The 27221-nt window shown below is 44.4% G+C and overlaps 1 protein-coding gene across 1 annotated transcript in view; it reads left to right on the top strand.

Moving 5' to 3' along the window:
- LOC129865933 (RNA-binding protein with multiple splicing-like) overlaps window positions 1-27221 on the top strand; it is an 80026-nt gene that overhangs the window by 25446 nt on the left and 27359 nt on the right. Inside the window, exons 4-7 of the mRNA XM_055939018.1 lie at window positions 8460-8522; window positions 14580-14730; window positions 16506-16633; window positions 21352-21415. Of these exons, the coding sequence (XP_055794993.1) occupies window positions 8460-8522; window positions 14580-14730; window positions 16506-16633; window positions 21352-21414 (405 nt within the window). The 3' untranslated portion in view covers window position 21415. The remainder of the gene's footprint in view (window positions 1-8459; window positions 8523-14579; window positions 14731-16505; window positions 16634-21351; window positions 21416-27221) is intronic.

Raw genomic sequence — 27221 nt, forward strand, 5'->3', positions numbered from 1 at the left:
TAGTCCCTCAGCTGGCTGTTTCAGTGTAGTTTAGACATGACTCAGTCCCTCAGCAGGCTCTTTCAGTGTAGTTTAGACATGACTCAGTACCTCAGCAGGCTGTTTCAGTGTAGTTTAGACATGACTCAGTCCCTCAGCGGGCTGTTTCAGTGTAGTTTAGACATGACTCAGTCCCTCAGCAGGCTGTTTCAGTGTAGTTTAGACATGACTCAGTCCCTCAGTGGGCTGTTTCAGTGTAGTTTAGACATGACTCAGTCCCTCAGCAGGCTGTTTCAGTGTAGTTTAGACATGACTCAGTCCCTCAGCGGGCTGTTTCAGTGTAGTTTAGATATGACTCAGTCCCTCAGCAGGCTGTTTCAGTGTAGTTTAGACATGACTCAGTCCCTCAGCGGGCTGTTTCAGTGTAGTTTAGACATGACTCAGTCCCTCAGCAGCCTGTTTCAGTGTAGTTTAGACATGACTTAGTCCCTCAGCTGGCTGTTTCAGTGTAGTTTAGACATGACTCAGTCCCTCAGCAGGCTCTTTCAGTGTAGTTTAGACATGACTCAGTCCCTCAGCAGGCTGTTTCAGTGTAGTTTAGACATGACTCAGTCCCTCAGCGGGCCGTTTCAGTGTAGTTTAGACATGACTCAGTCCCTCAGCAGGCTGTTTCAGTGTAGTTTAGACATGACTCAGTCCCTCAGCGGGCTGTTTCAGTGTAGTTTAGACATGACTCAGTCCCTCAGCGGGCTGTTTCAGTGTAGTTTAGACATGACTCAGTCCCTCAGCGGGCTGTTTCAGTGTAGTTTAGACATGACTCAGTCCCTCAGCAGGCTGTTTCAGTGTAGTTTAGACATGACTCAGTCCCTCAGCGGGCTGTTTCAGTGTAGTTTAGACATGACTCAGTCCCTCAGCAGGCTGTTTCAGTGTAGTTTAGACATGACTCAGTCCCTCAGCAGGCTGTTTCAGTGTAGTTTAGACATGACTCAGTCCCTCAGTGGGCTGTTTCAGTGTAGTTTAGACATAACTCAGTCCCTCAGCAGGCTGTTTCAGTGTAGTTTAGACATGACTCAGTACCTCAGCAGGCTGTTTCAGTGTAGTTTAGACATGACTCAGTCCCTCAGCAGGCTGTTTCAGTGTAGTTTAGACATGACTCAGTCCCTCAGCAGGCTGTTTCAGTGTAGTTTAGACATGACTTAGTCCCTCAGCAGGCTGTTTCAGTGTAGTTTAGACATGACTCAGTACTTCAGCGGGCTGTTTCAGTGTAGTTTAGACATGACTCAGTCCCTCAGCGGGCTGTTTCAGTGTAGTTTAGACATGACTCAGTCCCTCAGCAGGCTGTTTCAGTGTAGTTTAGACATGACTCAGTCCCTCAGCGGGCTGTTTCAGTGTAGTTTAGACATGACTCAGTCCCTCAGCAGGCTGTTTCAGTGTAGTTTAATAAAAAACAAATAAAATATGACATCACAGCACTACGGAACTGACCTAAATACCTGAAGCATCGCCGTCCTGTGCACATCTGGTGTTTGGGTTAAAGTTCAAGATAAGATGTGCCCTTGGCGTTAGGAAATCAGGGGCCTGCTGGGAGAACGCCACTGCAAACAAAACCTCAGTAGAATAAGGACGTACTTCTCCTCATGTTATGACAGTTTTATTGAAGTGTATGAAAGTGTATTATTATTTTGTGTGTGTCTGGTGGATGCTGGTGGGTGTGAGTGTAGTGTGGGGAATTACATTGGAAATGCAAAACAAGTTTATGACAACTGGAGGAAACTTTATCAAGAGGACGTTTTTTCATGAATAAGTTCAAAGGCCATGTAATATACCTCAGTTAACCCTTTATGGAGGGGGGTAGACTGTAACATGTTACACTATATCTCAGTTAACCCTTTATGGAGGGGGGTAGACTGTAACATGTTACACTATATCTCAGTTAACCCTTTATGGAGGGGGGTAGACTGTAACATGTTACACTATATCTCAGTTAACCCTTTATGGAGGGGGGTAGACTGTAACACGTTACACTATATCTCAGTTAACCCTTTATGGAGGGGGGTAGACTGTAACATGTTACACTATATCTCAGTTAACCCTTTATGGAGGCGGGTAGACTGTAACACGTTACACTATATCTCAGTTAACCCTTTATGGAGGGGGGTAGACTGTAACACGTTACACTATATCTCAGTTAACCCTTTATGGAGGCGGGTAGACTGTAACACGTTACACTATATCTCAGTTAACCCTTTATGGAGGGGGGTAGACTGTAACATGTTACACTATATCTCAGTTAACCCTTTATGGAGGGGGGTAGACTGTAACACGTTACACTATATCTCAGTTAACCCTTTATGGAGGGGGGTAGACTGTAACATGTTACACTATACCTCAGTTAACCCTTTATGGAGGGGGGTAGACTGTAACACGTTACACTATATCTCAGTTAACCCTTTATGGGTGGTATACTGTAACACAGCAAATGGTTTAGTTTCGATTATATGCACTAGACATGGTGTAGGAAGTGAGGCCCATCTGATGATAATGATGACTGTTCAATTTATTTAACAGAGTGGAGTGATGGATCTCTAAAAAGTCCACATATTTAGCTAAAGTGAAGGGTTAAATTGAAACATTAGCTGGAGGACACTCCAACATGGTTGCTGAGGTGAAAGGTTAAATTGAAACATTAGCTGGAGGACACTCCAACATGGTTGCTGAGGTGAAAGGTTAAATTGAAACATTAGTGCTGAGGAAAACCCATCTGTAGCTAATTTATGAGCTGAATGGCACCCATCTGTAGCTAATTTATGAGCTGAATTGCTACTGTAGAGTGAAAACTGTGGTTGAAGCCTTAGCTGGAGGAATTGTTGCATTTCCGGTGTCGTTGCTCTTGCATTCAGTAGCATCTATAAAGCACATTATTATAATGAACAGTACTGACATCAAACGGGAGAACCAAGGACACAGGTGGTTCCTGACGATTCTCGCTAGTGTTTACAGCAGAACTTCGGTAGCCATGAAGGGCTTTGAATGGCTGGTCATGGCTCACATCAACACCATCATTCCCGGAAACCCCACTCCAATTTGCATACCGCCACCAACAGATCCACAGATGACGCAATCTCAATCACACTCCACACTGCCCTTTCCCACCTGGACAAAAGGTACACCTATGTGAGAATGCTGTCCATTGATTACACCTCCGTTTTCAACACCACAGTGCCCACGAAGCTCATCACTAAGTTAAGGACCCTGGAACTAAACACCTCCCTCTGCAACTGGACAACTGGACTTCCTGACGGGCCGCCCCCAGGTAGTAAGGGTAGGCAACAACACATTTGCCACGCTGATCCTCAACACTGGGGCCCCTAAGGGGTGTGTGCTTAGTCCCCTCCTGTACTCTCTGTTGACCCACGACTGCGTGGCCAAGCACGATTCCAACACCATCATTAAGTTTGCTGACGACACAACAGTGGTAGGCCTGATCACCGACAACAATGAGACAGTCAGAGACCTGGCAATGTGGTGCCAGGACAACAACCTCTCCCTCGATGTGAGCAAGACATAGACTATAGGACTATAGGAAGGAAGGGCCAAACAGGCCCCATTAACATTGACTGGGCTGAATTGGAGAAGGTTGAGAGTTTCACATCACCAACCAACTATCATGGTCTAAACACACCAAGACAGTTGTGAAGTGAGCATGACAACACATTTTCCCCCTCAAGAGACTGAAAAGATTTGGCATGGGTCCACAGATCCTCAAAATGTTCTACAGCTGCACCATCGAGAGCATCCTGACCGGTATTGCAACTGCTTGGCATCCGACCATAAGGCGCTACAGAGGGTAGTGTGTACTGCCCAGTACTTCACTGGGTCCAAGCTTCCTGCCATCCAGGACCTATATACTAGGAGGTGTCAGAGGAAGGCCCCAAAAAATTGTCAAAGACTCCAGTCATCCAAGTCATAGACTGTTCTCTCTGCTACCGCACGGCAAGCGGTACCGGAGCGCCAAGTCTAGGTCCAAAAGGCTCCTTAACAGATTCTACCTCCGAGCCATGACTGCTGAAAAATGAATCAAATGGCCACCCGGACTATTTACATTTACCCCTCCCACACACACACACACACACACACACACACACACACACACACACACACACACACACACACACACACACACACACACACACACACACACACACACACACACACACACACACACACACACACACACTTTGTTTTCACACTGTTGCTACTCGCTGTTTATTATCTATGCATAGTCACTTTACAAATGACCTCAACTAACCTGTGCCAACGCACATTGACTCAGTAGCGGTACCCCCTGTATATAGCCTCGTTATTTTTATGTAATTTCCATGTGTTACTTTTAGATTTTATTTAATAATAATAATAATAACTTTAGTAAGTATTTATTAAGTATTTTCTTAACTCTATTTCTTGAACTGCATTTTTAGTTAAGGGCTTGTAAGTAAGCATTCACGGTGAGGTCTACATCTGAATTTAAATTGATTTGATTTGAACTGGTTTTAGGATCAGGACCTGCAATTGTAACAGTAAGCAACTGTATTTTTATTTTGACATTTTTCAGTATTTTATTTCACCTTTATTTAAACCAGGTAAGCTAGTTGAGAACAAGTTCTCATTTACAACTGCGACCTGGTCAAGATAAAGCAAAGCAGTCCGACACAAACATCAACACAGAGTTACACATGGAATAAACAAGCGTACAGTCAATAACACAATAGAAAAAAAGAAAGTCTATATACAATGTGTGCAAATGGCATGAGGAGGTATGGCAATAAATAGTCCATAGTACCGAAGTAATTACAGTTTAGCAAATTAACACTGGAGTGATAAATGAGCAGGTGATGATGTGGAAGTAAAAATACTGGCGTGCAAAAGAGCAGAAAAGTAAATAAAAACAATATGGGGATGAGGTAGGTAGATTGGGTGGGCTATTTACAGATGGGCTATGTACAGCTGCAGCGATCGGTTAGCTGCTCAGATAGCTGATGTTTAAAGTTAGTGAGGGAAATATAAGTCTCCAGCTTCAGCAATGTAACAAAATGGAGGACTGTGGTGTAGCCGTTATTATGAGTACATGTTGCATGAATTGCTAAGGCATGAGAATATGAAAGTGTGTATTCTAATTTTACATTTATGTAGTTCTTTACCTGTCTATTATGTCATGTCGTTGGCTCTCAGATAGCGTGCTTGCAGACACTCTTGTGGGATGTTCAAGGGGAAAGGAGATGGAAAGAAATGTGTTGGGTCAAAGCGAAGGTTTTGACAATTTTATTATTATTTTACCTTTATTTAACGAGGCAAGTCAGTTAAGAACAAATTCTTATTTACAACGACGGCCTAGGAACAATACTGAGTCTCTGACGGTATCTTTTCGCTCTCTGAGGTGGCTGAAAATGAGCTCGTCTGGTGTGTGTCCACTTGGAGAGCTAGACAGTATAGTTTACGTCAATGTACTTAATGCCAAATGACACTGTGTCCCTTAATAAAGAGATAACACATTCATTAAAACGGGGTAATGGTCATCGAGATTCCTCATGGACAGTATCGGCAAACGGAAAGCTGTCTTTGCTTTAAGTGGAAGTGAATCCTACATCGTATTAATTTCCTCTTCAGTTGTCAGTATTTTGAGGACTTACTTGTTCATGCCAGATGTCATATGTTGCTTCTGTAGTTGTCATACAGTGTAACGGAGTCAAGGCTTTGTTTTGAATGTCTCTCCCATGTTCTGTGTTCATTGCACTGTGAGTTGATCCTTCCTGACTAATGGTAATGACAGCGCTAATGAAAATCAATCATTCCTACGGAGAACACAGCCGTCTCCATATATAGCAAGCCGTCTCGCTCTCTCTCTCTCTCTCTCTCTCTCTCTCTCTCTCTCTCTCTCTCTCTCTCTCTCTCTCTCTCTCTCTCTCTCTCTCTCTCACTCTCTCACTCTCTCTCTCTCACTCTCTCTCTGTCTTTCTAGAAAGCTTTCTACATCGCCCACTGTGGCTTAGCCTCTTGAGAACAACATGTTTAAAAACTCTCTCTACTTCCCCTCTCTCTCTGTCTCTCCCTCTCTCTGTCTCTCTCTCTCTCTCTCTCTCTCTCTCTCTCTCTCTCTCTCTCTCTCTCTCTCTATCTCTCTCTCTCTCTATCTCTCTCTCTCTCTACTTCCCCTCTCCTCTCCATGTATCTGCTTCTCTCTCTCTCTCTACTTCCCCTCTCTTCTCCAAGTCTCCCCCCCCCTCTCTCTCTCTCCCTCTCTCTCTCCACGTCTCTTTTCTTCTCTCTCCCTCTCTGATGTTTGTGTTCAGGAATCTATGAAAAAGTGTCTCCCGTGTTCAGAGCCAAAAATTGTTTTCAGCATAGAGACCTTCCTATACCAAACCAGTACTGCGTGTTTGTGTCTTTTGATACCAAACCAGTACTGCGTGTTTGTGTCTTTTGATACCAAACCAGTACTGCGTGTTTGTGTCTTTTGATACCAAACCAGTACTGCGTGTTTATGTCTTTTGATACCAAACCAGTACTGCGTGTTTATGTCTTTTGATACCAAACCAGTACTGCCTGTTTATGTCTTTTGATACCAAACCAGTACTGCGTGTTTATGTCTTTTGATACCAAACCAGTACTGCGTGTTTATGTCTTTTGATACCAAACCAGTACTGCCTGTTTATGCCTTTTGATACCAAACCAGTACTGCGTGTTTATGCCTTTTGATACCAAACCAGTACTGCGTGTTTGTGTCTTTTGATACCAAACCAGTACTGCCTGTTTATGCCTTTTGTTCACACCTCTCTCCAAAACATTTGGCCCTGAACAAAAGTGAAGTCCCAGAAAATGTAACACATGCACTAATGTTTTGGTGAATGAAACACAGAACAGGGATTTATGCTTGGCAGCTACAATAAATGACAAGCCTGGAGAGTTCGCAAACAAGTGAACTCCTCTTTCTGCCTCTCCCTCGTTCTCATCTCCCTCTCTTTTCCCTCCCTCTTTCTCCCTCTCTCCCTCTTCTTTCCTCTCTCCCTCTTCTTTCCTCTCTCTTTCTCTTTCTTTCAAACACACTCGCTGCCCCTTTGCCCGTATTTGGGCATAGGGAGCTATGCACCATCTAGTGAATGTTGAACTCTTGGTGGACTCCACACTGCAGACCTCTAGTTCTCTCTGTCACCATGATTTTAACAGAGAGAGAGAGAGAGAGAGAGAGAGAGAGAGAGAGAGAGAGAGAGAGAGAGAGAGAGAGAGAGAGAGAGAGAGAGAGAGAGAGAGAGAGAGAGACTCTGCATGCAGAATTCTGCAAAAATATCCTCCGTGTACAACGTAGAACACCAAATAATGCATGCAGAGCAGAATTAGGCCGATACCCACTAATTATCAAAATCCAGAAAAGAGCCGTTAAATTCTACAACCACCTAAAAGGAAGCGATTCCCAAACCTTCCATAACAAAGCCATCACCTACAGAGAGATGAACCTGGAGAAGAGTCCCCTAAGCAAGCTGGTCCTAGGGCTCTGTTCACAAACACAAACACACCCCACAGAGCCCCAGGACAACAGCACAGTTAGACCCAACCAAATCATGAGAAAACAAAAAGATAATTACTTGACACATTGGAAAGAATTAACAAAAAAACAGAGCAAACTAGAATGCTATTTGGCCCTAAACAGAGAGTATACAGTGGCAGAATACCTAACCACTGTGACTGACCCAAACTTAAGGAAAGCTTTGACTATGTACAGACTCAGTGAGCATAGCCTTGCTATTGAGAAAGGCCGCCGTAGGCAGACATGGCTCTCAAGAGAAGACAGGCTATGTGCTCACTGCCCACAAAATGAGGTGGAAACTGAGCTGCACTTCCTAACCTCCTGCCCAATGTATGACCATATCAGAGAGACATATTTCCCTCAGATTACACAGATCCACAAAGAATTCGAAAACAAATCCAATTTTGATAAACTCCCATATCTGCTGGGTGAAATTCCACAGTGTGACATCACAGCAGCAAGATTTGTGACTTGTTGCCACCAGAAAAGGGCAACCAGTGAAGAACAAACACCATTGTAAATACAACCCATATTTATGTTTATTTACTTTAACTTGTGTGCTTTAACCATTTGTACATTGTTACAACACTGCATATATATATAATATGACATTTGTAATGTCTTTATTGTTTTGAAACTTCTGTATGTGTAATGTTTACTGTTCATTTTTTATTGTTTATTTGACTTTTGTATATTATCTACCTCACTTGCTTTGGCAATGTTAACACATGTTTCCCATGCCAATAAAGCCCCTTGAATTGAATTGAATTGAGAGAGAGAGAGAGAGAGAAACGTGTATATGTCACTCAGACAGAGAAGTGCGGAATCAGTATTATGCCTAAAACTCTGTTTCTTTCCTTTGTTCTGTCTGTTTTTTGTCTTGCCTGCTGTATCTCTCCAGCCAGTGGGGTTTGTCAGCTTTGACAGCCGATCAGAGGCAGAAGCTGCCAAGAATGCCTTGAACGTAAGTTATATGCCCTCATCAAGCACAGCCCAGTCTAACAGTGTTTTTAATGTTTATAATATGTGGTGCTAAATATATATTATAGGCACTCTTACGAATACCCAAATACATTTCTGGGCATCTGTACCTCTGAAAGCACATGATAAGCAAGTACAGATGTACGATCTTAATTTGATCTCTCTTTTTGTTGCTGAGAATTTTCATGTGCTGTAGGAAATGCAGATGAGCTTTGTGACTTACATGAATTCACTGAAAACCTGCACTAACACATGGTTATATTAACAGTATTGCACTTTTCCATTCAAGCTTAATTTTGTCCAGCTGAAAGCCTAACCACCGATCAAGCAACATTATGGACTACAATTTCAAATCCTGTTACTGCAGGATTATTTTGCTACGACAATACTGACAACAATCGAAATGTGCCAATTCCCTCAACATTCCCGATATCATTTAATATCTGTGAAAGTCTTTTCAGTCAGGTTTTCAAACAAACCACATTTTATTTCATTTTACATGAAGCTTTGCCATCCCTTTGGATCATACAAGGTCAATCACTCTTAACGCAGTAGAATTAGCACTCCTTCCACACCGAAATAGCAGACATTGATCTAGGATTTGAATTTAATCTAGCTGATCTCAAGCGGAGGCTACCAACCTTGCTTGAGGAAATCATTGATGAGGCAGACAGACTGATGCAAAACAGGACTGATCCCGGCAAAGCTTTAAGTTTATCTCTCGAAACAAAGATTCACAGAGAACGCAAAGAAAACTTTCAGATGCCTTTCTTTTTGTCATCTTTGTTTTTGAAATGAGTTATTCCAGCTTTATATTTACATTTTATGTGCTTCTCGGGTGCAGAAATAAATCAATTTAAAGGTTATATTTGGGTTATATTTGGGTCTGTAATAATTTACTTTATTACAGAATATCGCATCTACTGAATCGAAATGGACCGATCCTCGAGATATTGTTGTACACATATCAAAGACGAAAAAATTTAATTAAAAAAGCAATGCTCACGTTATTAGATCATATTTAGGGTAGGTCTCAAATGAAACACTCTGTAATGCAGAAAATTGTGTCATTATGTGCAGCCCATTTCCCCAGAGTCGTGTGAAGATCACCACAGTGTCTATAGAAACTTTGTACCCCCCCCCCCCCCACCACCAAGTTTTCTGAGCAAAACATTTTAATGAAGAAAAAAAAACTTTGGGGTATTTTTTTGCATTTACATTTTTTGACATATAAATACCAGGAAATCAGCTACCAAGGGATTTTAATTTAAGAAATCTGTTCCCAAGTTTCCCCACTCATAATAGAGATGCATGTGATCGTATACAAATGTAAGCAAGATTTGAAATGATTATGTTTTACAATATATCTGTTTGGGCTTCTTGAGGTTAATTTGCAGTCTACAAATTATTTGTAATTATGTTTCGGCCCCCCGACCATCCGCTCAAGAAAAAATCTGCCTGCTGCTCAATCTAGTTGATGATCCCTTGTCTATAGCTTCACATTCAACTGTAGAATCTAGTTGATTATCCCTGGTCTATAGCTTCACATTCAACTGTAGAATATAGTTAATGATCCCTGGTCTATAGCTTCACATTCAACTGTAGAATATAGTTGATGATCCCTGGTCTGTAGCTTCATATTCAACTGTAGAATCTAGTTGATTATCCCTGGTCTATAGCTTCACATTCAACTGTAGAATATAGTTAATGATCCCTGGTCTATAGCTTCACATTCAACTGTAGAATCTAGTTGATTATCCCTGGTCTATAGCTTCATATTCAACTGTAGAATATAGTTGATGATCCCTGGTCTATAGCTTCATATTCAACTGTAGAATCTAGTTGTAGATCCCTGGTCTATAGCTTCACATTCAACTGTAGAATCTAGTTGTAGATCCCTGGTCTATAGCTTCACATTCAACAGTAGAATCTAGTTGTAGATCCCTGGTCTATAGCTTCATATTCAACTGTAGAATCTAGTTGATTATCCCTGGTCTATAGCTTCACATTCAACTCTATAATCTAGTTGATTATCCCTGGTCTATAGCTTCACATTCAACTGTAGAATCTAGTTAATGATCCCTGGCCTATAGCTTCACATTCAACTGTAGAATATAGTTGATTATCCCTGGTGTATAGCTTCATATTCAACTGTAGTAAAAGAAGAAGAGGTACTCTACACATGTACTATCTGCCTCCACATCAAAACATATAAACCTGTTGGAGGTGTCGAGAAAACTGATCTGTCAAAATAACAATTTTACAAGTCAGAGAATCAACTCTCCTCTGAACCTTTTGATTCTGAGGTCAAATTAAAGCAGTCCTCATTATGCCCGTGTAGCTTATTATACCCTCTGTAGCTTCAATTGGCAGAGGCTCAGAGAGCGGTGAGCCGAGGCAATCCTAGTTAATTCCTCCCTTCATGAGAACCGCGATCTCTCGCTTCTTTCAGCGCGGCTCTCTGCAATGCCTGCTGGGACGGACCTAGAATCGACCCTAGGTACACACCGCAGAACTCACTCCACGGGCTTCTCTCTTCATTGATCCGATTCGCTGTGTTTTTCTCTTCGTCTCCGACACACAAAGAATCTCTCGTATCGGGGTTGATGTAAGGGTAGATAGCCAGCGGTTAATGCTGTGCCGTACTGTTGATTCACAACCCACAGCTACAAACAGTGCCTTTGTTTCTGACGAAGAGGACCCCTGTTCATCCTGAATTCCATATTTGTAGCATCGGTCTCGGGTAGGGTTGGAACATTTTTACAACCCTAGTCTTGGGGCTAAAAGTAATGGAGAAGGAAAAATGTTTTGGTAGAAAAGGGAGGTTTTTAATAATTGATGAGAGAAATCAAAGTAACCTAACCTTGAGTCAGTTACTCGCAAGGGCCAAAATGTAGCTCCCCTGACTGTATGTTTCGCAGTGGAATCCTAAGAATTTGTCGGCGCTGTCGAAAGATCGCTTTGAGGTGTGGCGATCACTGTGTGTTATGGTTGGTGGGGATTTGAGGTCACAGTATTGGGTTACGCTCAGAGTTCATGAGGGAAAGTGGCGAGGTCAGTCTTGTGGCTTCCCTCTTCTATGCATTCTGCCGCTGACACCAAGTGACATGGTATCCCCACCAAGTGACATGGTATCCCCACCAAGTGGCATGGTATCCCCACCAAGTGACATGGTATCCCCCACCAAGTGACATGGTATCCCCACCAAGTGACATGGTATCCCCACCAAGTGACATGGTATCCCTACCAAGTGACATGGTATCCCCACCAAGTGACATGGTATCCCCCACCAAGTGACATGGTATCCCCACCAAGTGACATGGTATCCCCACCAAGTGACATGGTAGCCCCACCAAGTGACATGGTATCCCCACCAAGTGACATGGTATCCCCACCAAGTGACATGGTATCCCCACCAAGTGACATGGTATCCCTACCAAGTGACATGGTATCCCCACCAAGTGACATGGTATCCCCACCAAGTGACATGGTATCCCCACCAAGTGACATGGTATCCCTACCAAGTGACATGGTATCCCCACCAAGTGACATGGTATCCACACCAAGTGACATGGTATCCCCACCAAGTGACATGGTATCCCCACCAAGTGACATGGTATTCCTACCAAGTGACATGGTATCCCCACCAAGTGGCATGGTATCCCCACCAAGTGACATGGTATCCCCACCAAGTGACATGGTATACCCACCAAGTGACACGGTATCCCTACCAAGTGACATGGTATCCCCACCAAGTGACATGGTATCCCCACCAAGTGACATGGTATCCCCACCAAGTGACATGGTATCCCCACCAAGTGACATGATATTCCTACCAAGTGACATGGTATCCCCACCAAGTGACATGGTATCCCCACCAAGTGACATGATATTCCTACCAAGTGACATGGTATCCACACCAAGTGACATGGTATCCCCACCAAGTGGCATGGTATCCCCACCAAGTGACATGGTATCCCCACCAAGTGGCATGGTATCCCCACCAAGTGACATGGTATCCACACCAAGTGACATGGTATCCCCACTAAGTGACATGGTAGCCCCACCAAGTGAAATGGTATCCCCACTAAGTGACATGGTAGCCCCACCAAGTGACATGGTATCCCCGCCAAGTGACATGGTATCCCCACCAAGTGACATGGTATCCCTACCAAGTGACATGGTGTCCCCACCAAGTGACATGGTATCCCCACCAAGTGACATGGTATACCCACCAAGTGACATGGTATCCCTACCAAGTGACATGGTATCCCCACCAAGTGACATGGTATCCCCACCAAGTGACATGGTATCCCCACCAAGTGACATGGTATCCCCACCAAGTGACATGGTATCCCCACCAAGTGACATGGTATCCACACCAAGTGACATGGTATCCCCACCAAGTGACATGGTATCCCCACCAAGTGACATGGTATCCCCACCAAGTGACATGGTATCCCCACCAAGTGACATGGTATCCCCACCAAGTGACATGGTATCCCCACCAAGTGGCATGATATTCCTACCAAGTGGCATGGTATCCCCACCAAGTGACATGGTATCCCCACCAAGTGACACGGTATCCCCACCAAGTGACATGGTATCCCCACCAAGTGACATGGTATCCCCACCAAGTGACATGGTATCCCCACCAAGTGACATGGTATCCCCACCAAGTGACATGGTATCCCCACCAAGTGACATGGTATCCCCACCAAGTGACATGATATCCCCAGCAAGTGGCATGATATTCCTACCAAGTGGCATGGCAGCCCCACCAAGTGACATGGTATCCCCACCAAGTGACATGGTATCCCCACCAAGTGACACGGTATCCCCACCAAGTGACATGGTATCCCCACCAAGTGACATGATATTCCTACCAAGTGACATGATATTCCTACCAAGTGACATGGTATCCCCACCAAGTGACATGGTATCCCCACCAAGTGACATGGCATCCCCACCAAGTGACATGGTATCCCCACCAAGTGACATGGTATCCACACCAAGTGACATGGTATCCCCACCAAGTGACATGGTATCCCCACTAAGTGACATGGTATCCCCACCAAGTGACATGGTATCCCCACCAAGTGACATGGTATCCCCACCAAGTGGCATGATATTCCTACCAAGTGGCATGATATTCCTACCAAGTGGCATGGTATCCCCACCAAGTGACATGGTATCCCCACCAAGTGACACGGTATCCCCACCAAGTGACATGGTATCCCCACCAAGTGACATGATATTCCTACCAAGTGACATGGTATCCCCACTAAGTGACATGGTATCCCCACCAAGTGACATGATATTCCTACCAAGTGACATGGTAGCCCCACCAAGTGACATGGTATCCCCACCAAGTGGCATGGTATCCCCACCAAGTGACATGGTATCCACACCAAGTGACATGGTATCCCCACCAAGTGACATGGTATCCCCACCAAGTGGCATGGTATCCCCACTAAGTGACATGGTATCCCCACCAAGTGACATGGTATCCCCACTAAGTGACATGGTATCCCCACCAAGTGAAATGTTATCCACACCAAGTTTGGGTCACCATGAACCAAACCTTAATGCTTGTGTCACCACATGCAACAGAATGAGAATGACGTTCTAATCCAAGTTGAATCCCTCAAGACCACGTTCTTCACAATAGCTCCTACAAAAGCTCTTAGAATATCTATTACAATAGCTTTTATAATTGCTCTTACAATGGTTCTTACAATATGGTTTCAAATGCCAGGCTTTTACATGTGATTTGGTCAGGATATGATTCGCTCGTTGAACACCACCGACACTATATCATATTACAGAGGATATCTAAGTTACTGGACGGGTGTAACCAATGTCTCTATAGTTTAAAGACAACCTAGATTTATAACTCTGTTCCATCTATCGAATAGGCGGCGTGATTTCCTCCCAGAAACTAGGTGTATCTTTATCGTCAAGACAACAAAAGACAAAACAAAGCTCTATGGTTTTTTTACATTTTATTGTGTATTTCACCCTCTTCCTTTGAACTCAGGGTGTCCGCTTCGACCCGGAGATCCCCCAGACTCTGCGGCTGGAGTTTGCCAAAGCCAACACCAAGATGGCCAAGAACAAGCTGGTGGGCACTCCTAACCCTCCTCCCTCCCAGCAGAGCCCTGGCCCACAGTTCATCAACAGAGACCCATGTGAGTGTTCCTGTCTGTCTGTCAGACGCTGCTGCAGGGCCCTGCACCACTGATAAGTGGTAATCCCCTTACTTGGTGGCGAAAATAGTAGGCCTTAACTTTAGCTACATTATAAACAGAGTGTTATAATTGTACACGCAGTGTTGATGTATGGGAGCTACATACAACCTAGATTGGAGCCATGTTGGAGTTAAGGCTTAGGATCTCAAACTTAACAGCTGGAGAAACGTGTGCAGGTTTTCATTTATCAGTTATAAGACAAGCTTGGTCAATGTTTATTTTTATATTTAGAGAGTTATTCAGTATGGAATGTTAGGAAATGACGGTTTAAAAGTTCGTCTCTGGTCAATCAGTATGGTTCTAAATGAGGTTAATCATGGACTAATATTCGTTCTCAAGCTCTCTCAAACATATTCCCCTTGTTAAATGAATGTTTAATAAAACATTCTCTGTGTGCAGTACTAGCCTCGGTCATAATCCTACGCACCTAACCCCTTGACTCTTGAGATTGTGTGGAATTCGCTGATGTAGCTCAACACTGTTTTACGTTTAGTTAAATATTTTGTCAAGCGTTAAGTTGAACATAGGGCCATCTGTGGATTGTGTGGTTGTAGCTAGATTCTTACTTATTGACCAAAACATGTTCTCATCTGAAATCTTTTTGCCTGGAGGAGAGAGGGAGTACACTTGTTGGGTCCTTGTGGAATAGGGAAGGAAACGATGAATGAAGATTACGGCGTAATTGTCAACCAATCTCCAAAACAGAAATCGATGGCTGTCATTTTCTGATAAGGAGTTTCACTACCGGTCAAAAGTTTAAGAACACAATGCAAAAAATAGTAAAAAAATTAAGAAAAACTCTTGAATGAGTAGGTGTTTTAAAAAATTTGACCGGTAGTGTATGTCTGCCAGTTGATCTGAGAATACACTGAAATGGACAGTTTTTCAAGGCACTTGGAACATGGAAGCCATTGTTATTGTTGTTGATATAGGTACAGCTATTGGTCTTCTGTAGATCTATATGCTGCTGTCTGGAGATGACCTCCTCTTTCTATGACCTCCTCTTTCTATGAAAGAGGAGGCAGCAGGTAGCCTAGTGGTTAGAGCGTTGGGCCAGTAACCGAAAGGTTGCTAGATCGAGTCTTTGAGCTGACAAGGTAAAAATCTGTCGTTCTGCCCACGAACAAGGCAGTTAACCCCACTGTTCCGAGGCCGTCATTGTAAATAAGAATTTGTTCTTAACTGACTTGCCTAGTTTAAATAAAGGTTCAAATATATTTATATAAATATCAACTGTCCCATTAATGACTAGGGTATATCTTTTTGCTTTTAATCTGAAATATTTTTTAGTAGTGTAAATATCCACCCGCCCTCAACCGGTAGCCGATTCACTCTGCTCACCTTTAAACAATCTCACCCTGTATATTTCTTCATCTCTCCCTCTTTCTCTCTCTTACTTCTATTTCAAGTCACGTTCACTCTGTAATACCTCACTCACTGCATCACAGTAGTCTAAAGTTCCTTCTTTGCCTCATCTCCTCTCTTCCAATCACAATGGTCTAAATATGGAGGATACGCGAAAGCAATATGGCGGAATTTCACAGGGAGACTCCCTTTCACTTATCCATGTCTTTCAGATCGATGGTTACAAAAGAGAGGAGACCACTTACGACGTGTGTACCTACATGTCACACATCCCTCCAGCCTGTCTGTTCCCCCTCATCCCACTCCCTCCGTCACTCCTCACCGTTCTCCTCCTCTTCTTGTCTCCACAGATGAGCTCACAGTACCCGCTCTATACCCTGGCGGCCCAGACATGTGGGCGTCATACCCACTGTACCCGGCGGAACTGTCGCAAGCCCTCCCTCCTGCTTTCACCTACCCCTCCTCACTCCACACTCAGGTAACGCCAACACCTGAGCCCACACCTACCTAACCTACCACACCTATCTGCCTACATGCCTACCTTTATTTATCCCTTATTTTATCAGGTCAGTTGACTGAGAATGCATTCTTATTTACAGCAATGACCTGGGGAATAGTTACAGAGAAGAGGAGGGAGGATGAATGAGCCAATTGGAAGCTGGGGGGGATTAGGGGGCCATGATGGTATGAGGGCCAGATTGGGAATTTAGCCAGGACACCGGGATTAACATGCCTACTCTTACCATAAGTGCCATGGGATCTTTAGTGACCAATAGAGTCAGGACACCCGTTTAACATCCCATCTGTAAGACGGCACCCTGCACAGGGCAATGTCCCCAATCACTGCCCTGGGGCAATGGGATAAAAAACATTTGACCTAAAGAAAGAGTTCCTCCTACCGGCCCTCCAACACCACTTCCAGCAGCATCTAGTCTGCCATCTAGGGACCAACCAGGACCAACCCTGCTTAGCTTCATAGACATGCCTGCAGTGGAATGCTGCTACACACACACACGTTCCTACCTCCATCCATAACTACCAACCTACCTACCTAACTACCACCTACTTACCTACAGTTGAAGTCGGAAGTTTACATACACTTAGGTTGGAGTCATTAAAACTTGTTTTTTCAATCACTCCACAAATTTCTTGTTAACAAACTATAGTTTTGGAAAGTCGGGTAGGACATCTACTGTGTGCATGACATAAGAACTTTTCCCAACAATTGTTTACAGGCAGATTATTTCACTGTATCACAATTCCAGTGGGTCAGAAGTTTACATACACTAAGTTGACTGTGCCTTTAAACAGCTTGGAAAATTCCAGAAAATGATGTCATGGCTTTAGAAGCTTCTGATAGCCTAATTGACATCATTTGAGTCAATTAGAGGTGTACCTGTGGATGTATTTCAAGGCCTACCTTCAAATTCAGTGCCTCTTTGCTTGACATCATGGGGAAATCAAAAGAAATCAGCCAAGACCTAATTAAAACATTTTTAGACCTCCACAAGTCTGGTTCATCCTTGGGAGAATTTTCCAAATGCCTGAAGGTACGACGTTCATCTGTACAAACAATAGTACGCAAGTATAAACACCATGGGACCACGCAGCCATCATACCGCTCAGGAAGGAGATGCGTTCTGTCTCCTAGAGATGAACGAACTTTGGTGCGAAAAGTGCAAATCATTCCCAGAACAACAGCAAAGGACCTTGTGAAGATGCTGGAGGAAACAGGTACAAAAGTATCTATATCCACAGTAAAACGAGTCCATATCGACACAACCTGAAAATCCGCTCAGCAAGAAAGAAGCCACTGCTCCAAAACCGCCATATAAAAGCCAGACTACGGTTTGCAACTGCACATGGGGACAAAGATCATACTTTTTGGAGAAATGTCTTCTGGTCTGATGAAAAAAAAATAGAACTGTTTGGCCATAATGACCATCGTTGTGTTTGGAGGAAAACGGGGAGGCTTGCAAGCCAAAGAACACCATCCCAACCGTGAAACACGGGGGTGGCAGCATCATGTTGTGGTGGTGCTTTGCTGCAGGCGGGACTGGTGCACTTCACAAAATAGATGGCAAATTGTGGATATTCAATATATCCACAATTTGCCATCTATTTTGTGAAGTGCAACATCTCAAAACATTACTCAGGAAGTTAAAGGTTGGTCAGGAATTGTGAAAAACTGAGTTTAAATGTATTTGGCTAAGGTGTATGTAAACTTCCTGAGTGGTATGACGGCTACGTGGTCCTATGGTGTTTATACTTGCGTACTATTGTTTGTACAGATGAACGTGTAGTCAACAGTCAACTTAGTGTATGTAAACTTCTGACCCACTGGAATTGTGATACAGTGAATTATAAGTGAAATAATCTGCCTGTAAACAATTGTTGGAAAAATTACTTGTGTCATGCACAAAGTAGATGTCCTAACCGACTTGCCAAAACTACAGTTTGTTAATAACAAGAAATGTGTGGAGTGGTTGAAAAATGAGTTTTAATTACTCTAACATAAGTGTGTGTAAACTTCCGACTTCAACTGTATCTACCACATACCTACCTACCTACCTACCACCTACCAAGCTACCGACCTACCAACATACCTACCTTCCTACCATCAACCTACCTACCACCTACCAACCTACCAACCTAATTACCAGCTTTCTACCTACCTACCTACCTACCCACCTACCTACCTACCTACCTACCTACCTAACTAACTAAGTAACTAACTAACAACCTACCTTTCTACCACCTACTTACCTTCCTACCTACCAACCAACCAACCCACCTTCATACCTACCTACCTACCTACCTACCTACCTACCTACCTGACTATCTATTTACATACCCATCTACCTACCTACTTACCTAACTAACTACCTACCTACCTACCTACCTACCTACCTACCTACCTACCTACCTACCTAACTAACTAAGTAACTAACTAACAACCTACCTTTCTACCACCTACTTACCTTCCTACCTACCAACCAACCAACCCACCTTCATACCTACCTACCTACCTACCTACCTACCTACCTACCTACCTGACTATCTATTTACATACCCATCTACCTACCTACTTACCTAACTATTTACCTACCTACCTACCTACCTAACTAACTAAGTAACTAACTAACAACCTACCTTTCTACCACCTACTTACCTTCCTACCTACCAACCAACCAACCCACCTTCATACCTACCTACCTACCTACCTACCTACCTACCTACCTACCTACCTATCTATTTACATACCCATCTACCTACCTACTTACCTAACTATTTACCTACCTACCTACCAACCTACTTGCCTACCTACCACCTACCACCTACCAACCTACCTACCACCTTTCTACCTTCCTTCCTACCTACCTACCTACCTACCTACCTACCTACCTACCTACCTACCTAAGTAACTAACTAACAACCTACCTTTCTACCACCTACTTAACTTCATACCTACCTACCTACCTACCTACCTACCTACCTACCTACCAACCTACCTATTTACCTACCCATCTACCTACCTACTTACCTAACTATTTACCTACCTACCAACCTATCTACCTACCACCTACCACCTACCAACCTACCTATTTACCTACCCATCTACCTACCTACTTACCTAACTATGTACCTACCTACCTACCACCTATCTACCTACCACCTACCACCTACCAACCTACCTACCACCTTTCTACCTTCCTTCCTACCTACCTACCTACCTACCTACCTACCTACCTACCTAAGTAACTAAGTAACAACCTACCTTCCTACCTTCCTACCTACCTACCTACCTAAGTAACTACGTAACAACCTACCTTTCTACCACCTACTTACCCTTCTACCTACCAACCCACCGTTCTACCTACATACCTACCTACCACCAACCTACCTACTTTCTACCCCCCCTACTTACCAACCAACCAACCAACCCATCTACCTACCTATTTACCTACCACCAACCAACCTACCTACCTACCTACCTACCTACCTACCTACCTACCTACCTACCTACCTGCCTACTAACTACCTACCACCTACCTACCTTTCTGCCTACACACCTACCTAACTAACTAACTATCTACCTACCTACCCACCTATTTAAAAGATAACACAGGCAAATAAAATTACATTTCGATAAAATCTGCACCGTCCCTAAACTAAGTTATGTAAATAGTAAAAGTAAAATGAATGATTAAGTTGGCTAGCTAACTAATGAGCTAATGCTGGGTAGTTGTTAAAACCTGGTTACTAATATATACCTCTTTTCGTAGACATTGATTTCATCCATTCGGTCTATTTGCTTTTTATGGGCTATAATGGCTTGATCACACACACACACACACACACACACACACACACACACACACACACACACACACACACACACACACACACACACACACACACACACACACACACACACACACACACACACAGACACAGACACAGACACTTACACACACACACACACACACACACACACACACACACACACACACACACACACACACACACACACACACACACACACAGACACTTACACACATACACACACACACACACACACACACACACACACACACACACACACACACACACACACACAGACACAGACACAGACACAGACACAGACACAGACACAGACACAGACACTTACACACACACACACACACACACACACACACACACACACACACACACACACACACACACACACACACACACACACACACACACACACACACACACACACACACACACACACACACACACACACAGACACAGAGAACATACACTCACTCACAAAATAGGCTTCTGTGTTTTCACTAAGGCAGAGAAGTGCATGAGTTCATTAGGTTCTGAATCAGGTGATTCTGAATGAGTCGATTCTGGTTTCAAATGAGTTGATTCATGATCTGAATCTCAGCAGGTTGACACTGGTTATTAACTGAATCGATTCTTATGACCTGAAGTATGGACTCTGAGTCAACTCTGTTAAAATGTATCTTAGAAGATTGACTGAATATCTGGTGTAATGAATTTGAGGGAATTGACTTGAAAAGGAGAGAGTCGACTCTTTTAAAATTAATCTTAGAGGTTTAACTGAATGTCTGGTGTTCTGAATATGAGCGAGTGGACTCCTTTGAAGTGAATCATGTTGCTGGTGTGCCTTTTGTTCAGATTCGCTGGCTCCCTCCTGCAGATGGAACTCCCCAGGGATGGAAGTCCAGGCAGTTCTGTTGAGGTATGTGTAACATGACACACACACACACACACACACACACACACACACACACACACACACACACACACACACACACACACACATATACAGACGTGCGTACACACACACATACACACATACATACACACATACACACACGCAGATCTAAATATATTTTATATTTGAGATACTTTGCCTTGCCTTGATGACAGCTTTGCACACTCTTGGGATTCTCTCAACCAGCTTCACCTGGAATGCTTTTCCAACAATCTTGAAGGAGTTTCCACAAATGCCGAGCCCTTGTTGACTGCTTTTCCATCACTCTGCGGTCCGATTTATGCCAAACCATCTCAACCAGATTCATGAGGTAGTTACCTGGAATGCATTTCAATTAACAGGTGTGCCTTCTTAAAAGTTAATTTGTGGAATTTCTTTCCTTCTTAATGCATTTGAGCCAATCAGTTGTGTTGTGACAAGGTAGGGGGGTATATAGAAGATAGCCCTATGTGGTAAAAGACCAAGTCCATATTATGGAAAGAACAGCTCAAATAAGCAAAGAGAAACGACAGTACATCATTACTTTAATTAAGACATGAAGGTCAGTCAATACGGAAAATGTCAAGAACTTTGAAAGTTTCTTCAAGTGCAGTCGCAAAAACCATCAAGCGCTATGATGAAACTAGCGACCGCCACAGGAATGGAAGACCGAGAGTTACCTCTGCTGCAGAGGATAAGTTCATAAGAGTTACCAGCCTCAGAAATTGCAGCCCAAGAATTCAAGGCACACTTAACCAGCATGTCTACCACAGCATTCTGCGATACGCCATCCCATCTGGTTTGGGCTTAGTGGGACTATCATTTGTTTTTCAACAGGATAATGACCCAACACACCTCCAGGCTGTGTCAGGGCTATTTTACCAAGAAGGAGAGTGATGGAGTGCTGCATCAGATGACCTGGCCTCCACAATCACTCAACCTCAAACAAATTGAGATGGTTTGGCATAAGTCGGACTGCAGAGTGAAGGAAAAGCAGCCAACAAGTGCTCAGGATTTGTGGGAACTCCTTCAAGACTGTTGGTTGAGAGAATGCCAAGAGTGTGCAAAGCTGTCATCAAGGCAAACGGTGGTTATTTGAAGAATCTCAAATGTATAATATATTTTGATTTGTTTAGCACTTGATTCCGTATGTGTTATTTCATAGTTTTGATGTCTTCACTATTATTCTACAACTATTGGTTAGGGCTTGTAAGTAAGCATTTCACTGTAAGGTCTACACCTGTTGTATTCGGCGCACGTGACAAATAAACTTTGATTTGATTTGTAAAAAAATAAATTAAAAGAAAGAAAGAAAAACCTTTGAATGAGTAGGTGTTGTAAAACGTTTGACTGGAAATGTAGTTCTTCCGTGTTTTGACAGGCTAGGTATTCTGAAAGGACAGCAACCGTAATACCAGGGCATTCATGTAGGAGTGCACTTTTTGTAAAACACAATGGGCCAGTGGTGTAGTGGAGGGAATACGCAGGTATCTGCCATATACCCACTTTTAATTTTAGTGGGAACTCACTTCTTAATCCTTACTGATGCATATCGAAGTAGTATAGTGGAGGTTATACGACTTGTCAATTATGTAGTACAACAGAGAAATCGTCTACAAAGTAGCCTACACAATCGCAAAGCACGTGAAATATGTTCACATGCGCGCCGTACACACACAGCCTAGTTTCAGCTGAATATCATCTGCAGCCAGCCAGAGTGTTCATCTCTCAACTGGGTTTTTTTGGCATGGAGCAGCTCACAGAAGAATGACATCGGTAGCCGGTAGGGTAGGAAAGATGTTCTCCGTTTATGATATCTACCAGTAAATGCTAACTAAGGCTACAATGGGTATGCAAAACAAGTATTGAGAAAAGTTTGGTCCAAAGTCATGGTTAGTAGGCTATTTGTGATGCGCAATTCAGTCATCATGTGTTGTTTGCATCAGGGGCGTAGGCATGAGTGGGCCCGGGTAGACCCATGCTGGGTAGACCCATGCCCACCCACTATAAATCAGAAAAAAATATATAGGAAAACTTTGGATTTTTCCACACATTTTTCCTTCACTGGGCGGGCCGTTTTTGGGAACCTTTTTTGGGCAAAATTAGAGTATACCCACTTCTCCAGGGACCACTGCATAGGGCCGATTGGAAAGACAGCAGTCACACACAGCATGCTGTTAAAGGATAAGCAGTCCACTCACTTTGACATAATAAGGCAGTAGGTCCCAATCATAAGAATACAAACACACAACCATCAGGCTAATCATTTCCTAATCAAAATGAACCAATTTGTAACGGTCGTCTTGTGGTGAATGAGCGGACCAAGGCGCAGCGGGTGATGAATACATAATGAATATTATTTATTAACAGAACGACGAAACACGAAAACACTTTAACTACAAAACAAATAAACGACGTAGACTGACCTAAAACATGAGAACTTACAAATACACGAAGAACGCACGAACAGTTACAGACTACAAACCAACGCTACAGTCCCGTGTGGTACGAACATATATACAGACAAGGAAGACAACCACCCACAAACAAACAGTGAAACCAGCCTACCTTAATATGGTTCTCAATCAGAGGAAATGTCAAACACCTGCCTCTAATTGAGAACCATATCAGGAAACACATTAAACCCAACATAGAAACACAACACATAGAATGCCCACCCCAACTCACGCCCAACTAAACACATACAAAAACAAGAGAAAACAGGTCAGGAACGTGACATCTTTTGAAACTATTACTTCCCCATTGCAAAAAAAAACATTAAAACGTTAAACACACAAAGTGACCGGTGACCTAAAGTTTAAATGCAACAATGTTTGACGCAAGTTATTTTTCAAAGAGATGGCTAATAACAACTAGCTCAATTTAAAAAAAGCACAGTTCCATTCACCAGATGATAATCATATGAAACTTAACTTGTTGTTGAAAGTTATTCTTGAAAAGGGAGAAGCTAACAAATTAGCAACAACATCCTCTTTGATAACACCTGCTGCAGCCGCTGCAAACTAGCCCACAACAAAAAATTGCTTGCTAGACCGTGGAAAAACTTCTGGTCGCTATTGCGCAGTGATCTGTTGGCCTTTGAGAAGGCATAAGTTTCCATAATTTATTTGTAAAAACGGTCTCACCCATTACAAGTCAAAATGTGATTGGTTGATTCCACTGTCACTCCAAAATGTTGCCCTAATACAGTTGAATGGCAGATGCCTTCAATCTAGCTTCTGATGGCCTAGCCAATGGCTGAGTTAGCTAGCTAGATTCATCTCCCCAGAGACCGCCAAAGAAAAATCCTGATTGGATCGTTTTTTTCTCTCTCTTCAGTGTTAACCCATTCATTTCCAACAAAAATTGACGAGATTAAATCAGAGCATCATTGAAAAGAACAATATAATATAATTATTATTTTATAAATCCTTAGCATTTCTGAAGGCGTAGAAGGCCCTCATTGTTCTCCACTGTGTTTGGGTTACTAATAAATTGTAGAGTGGCTTAATTTTCCTTCAACATGCATTTTTTTCACTATTCTAAATGTCTAAAGAATCCAGATGTTGTTCTGACATATGAACACAGAAATACTGGACATTTTCACCTGTTATTATGGTTGCGATTTGACAAAATTTCATTAATTGTCTTGAATTGGACTCAAATATTTCTGGCCTCGGCCTCGGACCCCTTGTCCCCCTCCCGGCCTCGGTCTTGACTTGGTCTCGCCCCCTGTCTGGTCTTGTTCTTGACTCGGTCTCGCCCCCTGTCTGGTCTTGGTCTTGACTCGGTCTCGCCCCCTGTCTGGTCTCGGTCTTGACTCGATCTCGCCCCCTGTCTGGTCTTGACTCCGTCTCGCCCCCTGTCTGGTCTTGTTCTTGACTCGGTCTCGCCCCCTGTCTGGTCTTGGTCTTGCCTCGGTCTCGCCCCCTGTCTGGTCTTGACTTGGTCTCGCCCCCTGTCTGGTCTTGGTATTGACTCGGTCTCGCCCCCTGTCTGGTCTTGGTCTTGACTCGGTCTCGCCCCCTGTCTGGTCTTGTTCTTGACTCGGTCTCGCCACCTGTCTGGTCTTGGTCTTGACTCGGTCTCGCCCCCTGTCTGGTCTTGGTCTTGGTCTCGCCCCCTGTCTGGTCTCGGTCTTGACTCGGTCTCTCCCCCTGTCTGGTCTCGGTCTTGACTCGGTCTCTCCCCCTGTCTGGCCTCGGTCTTGACTCGGTCTCTCCCCCTGTCTGGGTTCGGTCTTGACTCGGTCTCGCTCCCTGTTTGGTCTTGGTATTGACTTGGTCTCGCCCCCTGTCTGGTCTTGACTCGGTCTCGCCCCCTGTTTGGTCTTGACTCGGTCTCGCCCCCTGTCTGGTCTTGGTCTTGACTCGGTCTCGCCCCCTGTCTGGTCTTGGTCTTGGTCTCGCCCCCTGTCTGGTCTTGGTCTTGGTCTCGGGGCGAGACAGGGGGCGAGACCAAGTCAAGACCAAGACCAGACAGGGGGTCTGGTCTTGGTCTTGACTTGGTCTCGCCCCCTGTCTGGTCTTGGTCTTGACTTGGTCTCGCCCCCTGTCTGGTCTTGGTCTTGACTTGGTCTCTCCCCCTGTCTGGTCTCGGTCTTGACTCGGTCTCTCCCCCTGTCTGGCCTCGGTCTTGACTCGGTCTCTCCCCCTGTCTGGCCTCGGTCTTGACTCGGTCTCGCTCCCTGTTTGGTCTTGGTATTGACTTGGTCTCGCCCCCTGTCTGGTCTTGACTCGGTCTCGCCCCCTGTTTGGTCTTGACTCGGTCTCGCCCCCTGTCTGGTCTTGGTCTTGACTCGGTCTCGCCCCCTGTCTGGTCTTGGTCTTGGTCTCGCCCCCTGTCTGGTCTTGTTCTTGACTAGCCCCCTGTCTGGTCTTGACTTGGTCTCGCCCCCTGTCTGGTCTTGGTCTTGACTCGGTCTCGCCCCCTGTCTGGTCTTGTTCTTGACTCGGTCTCGCCCGCTGTCTGGTCTTGTTCTTGACTCGGTCTCGCCCCCTTTCTGGTCTTGACTCGGTCTCGCCCCCTGTCTGGTCTTGGTCTTGATTCGGTCTCGCCCCCTGTCTGGTCTTGGTCTTGGTCTCGCCCCCTGTCTGGTCTCGTTCTTGGTCTCGCCCCCTGTCTGGTCTTGACTCGGTCTCGCCCCCTGTTTGGTCTTGGTATTGACTCGGTCTCGCCCCCTGTCTGGTCTTGGTCTTGACTCGGTCTCGCCCGCTGTCTGGTCTTGTTCTTGACTTGGTCTCGCCCCCTGTCTGGTCTCGGTCTTGACTCGGTCTCGCCCCCTGTCTGGTCTTGGTCTTGACTTGGTCTCGCCCCCTGTCTGGTCTTGGTCTTGACTTGGTCTCGCCCCCTGTCTGGTCTTGGTATTGACTCGGTCTCGCCCCCTGTCTGGTCTTGGTCTTGACTTGGTCTCGCCCCCTGTCTGGTCTTGGTCTTGACTTGGTCTCGCCCCCTGTCTGGTCTTGGTCTTGACTCGGTCTCGCCCCCTGTCTGGTCTTGTTCTTGACTAGCCCCCTGTCTGGTCTTGGTCTTGACTTGGTCTCGCCCCCTGTCTGGTCTTGACTCGGTCTCGCCCCCTGTCTGGTCTTGGTCTTGACTCGGTCTCGCCCCCTGTCTGGTCTTGGTCTTGACTCGGTCTCGCCCCCTGTCTGGTCTTGATTCGGTCTCGCCCCCTGTCTGGTCTTGGTCTTGATTCGGTCTCGCCCCCTGTCTGGTCTTGGTCTTGACTCGGTCTCGCCCCCTGTCTGGTCTTGGTCTTGACTTGGTCTCGCCCCCTGTCTGGTCTTGGTCT

The sequence above is a fragment of the Salvelinus fontinalis genome, chromosome 11 (assembly GCF_029448725.1).
Source record: "Salvelinus fontinalis isolate EN_2023a chromosome 11, ASM2944872v1, whole genome shotgun sequence".
Lineage (NCBI taxonomy): Eukaryota > Metazoa > Chordata > Actinopteri > Salmoniformes > Salmonidae > Salvelinus > Salvelinus fontinalis.